At 35.5% G+C, this 5784-nt stretch overlaps 1 protein-coding gene across 3 annotated transcripts in view; it reads right to left on the reverse strand.

The window, feature by feature from the left end:
* Window positions 1-3103: 3103 nt before the first annotated feature.
* Window positions 3104-5784, reverse strand: part of Rc3h2 (ring finger and CCCH-type domains 2) — a 53896-nt gene continuing 51215 nt past the window's right edge. For 2 of the 3 annotated variants that reach the window (XM_013345876.2, XM_005345936.2), the window contains 3 exons: window positions 4798-4905; window positions 4550-4698; window positions 3104-3397 (listed from right to left, as the gene is read on the reverse strand). In XM_013345876.2, the coding sequence (XP_013201330.1) occupies window positions 3202-3397; window positions 4550-4698; window positions 4798-4905 (453 nt within the window). In that variant the 3' untranslated portion in view covers window positions 3104-3201. The remainder of the gene's footprint in view (window positions 3398-4549; window positions 4699-4797; window positions 4906-5784) is intronic. The other variant, XM_005345937.2, reaches the window with a different exon arrangement.

The following is a 5784-nucleotide window of genomic DNA, read 5'->3' on the forward strand; positions in this document are numbered from 1 at the left end:
TTTTTTGAATGTACAGCTGTCCCCACATATACTGGTTTACTGCACGGCATTAAAATAAGTCATGGTGAATATGATTTGTTTAGGTACCAACTAGAATTAATACACATAGAACTTTTAGAATTCATAAAATGAAATGACCCCACACAAGACTAAAGATGCTATATTCACAGCATCTGAATGTGGTACACAGACTGGATTTAGAAACTGGGAAGAAAAACAAAACACAAGGAAACCGACATCATTTTTCTGCTTTTCAGACCTCAGAGTGCTTTTTCCTGATAACATCCATAGGCAACACATGCAGTTTAGATATCAACACTACTAATTTTCTCTTCTATTGCAGCTGTAATCTCTGATGCCAAACGTGTTCAACATAATGTCTTATTAAAGGATCAAAGTGATGATTGCCCCCAATTTTAATAAGCCATGTTCTAGGTCTTTTTGTACTATTTTCCTTATGACATCATTAGGTATCATTTTGAAGAAAGGTCAGACTAACTGTCCTTTCTTCTGAAGTGGCAGAAATCCAATGGCTTTATTTCACATTAACCCACCAAAACAGACAGTAGGTTGTCACTACATAAAAGATGCAATACAGAATAATGAAATAAAAACAATTCCTCTGTTGTTAGTGAGAAAGAGTAAAAATCTAAGAATAGGGAGTTACTATTTTCTGGGATCATCTACTGCAAGACAAGAATTATTTTTGACACTAAGTATTTGAGACATACCAATAAGGTTGGCAGGAACACATACTGATGCATATGTAATTTACTGAACAAGTAGGCAAACACCTAAGCATCCCAACCCCCTCCAGCAGAGCACAACCACGCTTCAAATGTCAATTTTAAAATTAAAAAGATAAGAATAATTACACAAGATCAATTTATGTAGTATATAACCACCCTCAGAAAGTACTGAAGATGTTTGTGTAGTTCTGTTGCACAGAGGGTTCTTTCCCTGAGGGCACATAAGGAGCTCTCAACTGTTAATAGGTCTCTATTTTGTAACAAAATAGCAATTTTAAAATCTTAAAAAAAAATACATTACCTTCAACATGGAAGATCTCACTATTAAATATCCATGAAATAGACAGACTGGTTTACATAACCTTTTTGGAATTACAAAAGGAAAAAAAAGAGCATTGGAAGCATTTCAAATGTAATAAGCTCATATTCATAGAAAGGTTCTGATATAAATTATATAACAATCAAGTTCCTGTAATATCCTAGGCTAATACATAATGTCAGAAATAAGTTAATGTAACATGGTTTAAAACTCTTGTTCCTATTCATTTCAGGTTATAGAGTGAAATAAATTAAAATGTCTTTGTAGGGATGGGGAGCACTGGCCATGGCAAAAGGTACAGTATTAACCAAAGGAAATTAAGTCAAGGCTACTGTGCTGTTATGCTACAAACAAACATCTCCATACACTTAAGTATTAAATAAATGTGTAAGATCTTCCATACTGACACCAGAATATCAAAACTACCCCTTTGTTTCTCAGGTATTATTTACAACTTATCAGTCACCTTATGAGCATGTTCATTAAGACAGTTATCAAACACCAGTATTTACTCATTCCAATCAAGAAATTTCAGGGAAATGTCAGCCCTCCCACCCCTGGAAATGTGCACAAAACTTTTTATCAAAATCTTATCTGATACAATGCTGTGTTTTTTTTTTTTTTGTAAAATAACTAAATAGCTCAGACGACCAATAACATGATCCTGTTTAAGCATCTTGCTAGCAGGAGAAGCCCTTACATACAGTACACCTGGTGAAAGATCAGCTTGGCTTAAAATATTCCAGTACAATTTTCAGAGTAAACAACTTCACAGAAGTTAATTAAAAAACAATAAAAGTCAAACTAATCTTAAAGAAACGGAGGAAAAAAAAACCCAACAAACTATAGGTAATATTACCACCAGGAAGAAATGCCCAGCTTTTGTTTTCAAACGTTGACTGAAATTTAAGCTTCAATAAAATACCACTCACAAATCTGAGACATGGCTGGCTAGACAGATGCCAACTAAAAATTTCAGTCACATTATGGCAGGGCAGAAATTATTCATGTTTTTAAGTATGGATAAATGTTAGCCAATGTTCTACTACTACATGGTTCAAAGTCTTATCAACCTAACAGTCAGAAAACATGGAAAATTAAACCCAATATGAAATAAACAATAAACAGTATGTAAGTAAAACAATGCAATGAACACCCAAATAAATTTAAATTAAAGACCCAGCAATACCGTCTTGTTAATCAGTGCAAACGCTACATACAGGGTTTTCTCAAGAAAGCTGAAAGCACCTGATTCTTTTGCCAAGTCATCAGATTCAATAATGTACAGGCTTAAATCTGCATTTTAAAAAATTGCCATTACATTAGTGCATAATTTATCAAAATTGTAAAAACGATTCTGCATAACTTAGGAGAATTTAATATCTAGTACATCAGCTGAAAGACTTAGGCACTTGGTTATATTTTTAGTTAATTACTTCAACAAGTAGCCTTTGTATAAATATTAACAAAGCAGAAACTATCCTTGAAAAATGGAAAATTAAAAAAATTAAATGCTACAGATAAAAGCACTGCACCACACTTCTACATATAATGCAGTAAAGCTAGTATATAACCCTGTAAAACTCTATGGTAAGAACATCTAACTTCACTCTTCAAAAACAAAAAAGAATAATACATGCAAAGCTCAATAAAAAAGATAAATAAAGCATCTGGAATGAGATGGATATTTCTCTCAGTGAAACATAAAATAGAAATAAATTAGTTAATTAATTAACTCTACTTTCACTAGATGTATCATTGTAGGATCCTGCTAGTTTAATAACTGAGTTGTTAATTTGCTGTAGAAGCCATTTAAAATAGGAAATGGCTCAGTTACTGCACCGGATTGCTACAAACTCATAAAAAGCTGCTTGAAGCTTAAGTTAAATGTCCAAATTCCAATAATTTCTGGAAAGTGAACATTACCCTAGTAAAGTAAATTTTCTTTTTTTTTTTCATAATGCTAATGCAAGAGGGCTTGAAGTATCAAAGAGTCCACAGGAAATGGATGCCCCCAATAATATTCTTTTTTTTAAAAAAAATATACATTATATAATATATATTATATATATATAAAAAGCTAGTGTAAATGCTTCCAAGGTGTGGTCACAAATTTGAAAGATGAGCCTCCTTTCAGCTGTTAACCATCTTCCCATTTGCAATAGGTTTTAAAAAGTCGGTTTTATCTTCAGACATAACATGAGTTTTCAGGATGAGATTGCCAACACTGACAGATGTGGTGATGGGGAGGCAGCCTGCACTGTTAATAGACACTGGGAGTGGCTGGTTAAAGCAAGATGTTACCGGCAGAATTGTTTTTTGTTCCTCCCTATGAGAAAATAAATGATAGTGAAAGCAAATTAACATTAAGTACACATATTTAAGAGTTACCATATATGCTCTCTAAAAGCTATTTCAAACTCTAAGAGCCCACAGAAAGTCTATCTTCTTTATCAAGAAAAGTATTGAATGGGGGCTGGAGCTGCTATTCCAGAGGACCTGGGTTCAATTCCTAGCACCCAAAATGGCAGCTCACAAAGGTCTATAACTCGAATCCCAGGAGACACAATGCCCACTCTGGCCTCTGCAGGCACAAGGTTGGCACATGGTGCACAGACTAAATGCAGGCAAAATACCCAGACACACAAAAATTAATAAAAATCAAAGTAATTTTTAAAATATAAGAAGTCACTAAAAAGGTCCTATTTTCCAAATTTATGATAAAAATTAAAATACCGACTAGATGACATATAAATTATCAAGCTTAAGACCAGGCCTAAATCTTTGGCAGTAATTAAACAAAATGGCAATATAATAGTCAAGAAAATCCTAACATGATTTTTAAGACAAGAAACACTTAACACTTTTTGTTTGCTCTAGTTTTTATGATTTTTTTTAAAAAAAAGATTTATGCATACAGGTGCTTGTTTTTGTGTATGGCTGTGAACCACATGTGTGCACTGCCCTTGGAGGTCTCAAGATTCTCTGGAACACGAATTACTGTTGATTGTGAATAACCATGTGAATGCTGGGAACCAAACCTGGGGCCTCTGCAAGAGCAGCAAGTGCTCCTAACTCCTGAGCCTTTTCCAGTCCCTTATGGTTTGTTTCTGAGACAGGGTTTTGCTATGGATTCCATGATAGTAACATGTAAGTAGCTGATCCTGACAATGCCTAACAGGTGCTGAAGTTACAGCTGTGTTAGTCTAGGATTTAATTTCCCAATTACAAGTCTGGCCAAACTGAAGAAGTATACTAGTGACTAGAGAACTTTCATCCCAACAAATAGTTAAGTTTTGGGTTATTAAAATAAACTACAAGTTCAAATTTCCCTAAAAATACAGATTGACCAAATCATTACTTTAATACATAAGGGTTCCCCATAATAGTAAAAAGACAAAATTAATCTAACACTACATCTACTTCTCTAAATATTTATATCCTATGTCCCCTGCTGATGAAGGATCTGTCTAACACTCACAGAGTTACACGGTCTTCACCTAAACTCTGTCTCTTCTGCTTTACTGGGTCCTTCTGCTGTTGCTGGCCAGGATGGCCATTTTCCACTGCTGTTCCATTCAGCAACTGATCATTTTGAGAACTGATGCCAAGTTGTATGTCCAAGATTTCCTAAGAAAATAAAAAGTTAATCTTTCAATATGACAGTATTTTATGCATTTTAATTTACAACAGAACAAAGTCATCTAATTATCTAATTGTGGCACTTACTTCAATTTGTTCACTTTGTCCATCAGGTTCATCAGTATCAAGTGCTGAAAGCTCTAACTCAATATCTCTATCGGGCTTCGTATCTACTGTGTCTTCTGTATAATCACTCTGTAAATAAGAAAAATAATAATTTTATACCTGCAGAACCTGAGGCCTCCTTTAAATAAAATGGGAATCCTACAGATTTAGCTAAAGATCTGAAGTCTGAGAACTACTACTTCTACTCTAAGTTTAAAAAAATAATCCATCTGGAGATAGAGACAGAGACCCACACTGGAGCACTAGACTGAGTCCAGTTGAAGAGAAGCAGGGAGAAGAAGTCAGGACCACGAGGGGTGCATCCACCCACTGAGACAGTGTGCCCCATCTAATGGGAGCTCACCAAAGCCAGCTGTACTGGGACTGAACGAGTATGTGATCAAACCGGACCCTTTGAATGTGGCTGACAATGGGGGCTGACTGAGAAGCCAATGATAATGGCACTGGGATTTGTCTCTACTGCATGTACTGGCTTTTTTGGATCCTAGTCTGTTTGAATGCATACCTTCCTAGGCCTGGATGGAGGGGGGAGGCCTTAGACTTCCCACAGGGCAGGGTACCCTGTCCTCTCTTAAGAAGGGAGGGGGAAGGAAATGGGAGGAGAGGAGGAGGGAAAGAAGTAGAAATTTTGAATGGTATTATTTATAAAGCAATAAATTTTTTTTTTAAATGTGCATATAAATAAAAAATTTCGGGCTGGAGAGATGGCATATCCAAATATATTTCTAAATATAAAAAAAAGTAATCCATCATACCTTTGAAAAATTCACTAAAAAATAGTAAGTACATCTCAATACACAGTTACAGAAAGCAAATACAGCCGGGCGGTGGTGGCGCACGCCTTTAATCCCAGCACTCAGGAGGCAGAGGCAGGCGGATCTCTGTGAGTTCGAGACCACCCTGGTCTACAAGAGCTAGTTCCAGGACAGGCTCCAAAGCCACAGAGAA

The sequence above is a fragment of the Microtus ochrogaster genome, chromosome 4 (genome assembly GCF_000317375.1).
Source record: "Microtus ochrogaster isolate Prairie Vole_2 chromosome 4, MicOch1.0, whole genome shotgun sequence".
Classification (NCBI taxonomy): Eukaryota; Metazoa; Chordata; class Mammalia; order Rodentia; family Cricetidae; genus Microtus; species Microtus ochrogaster.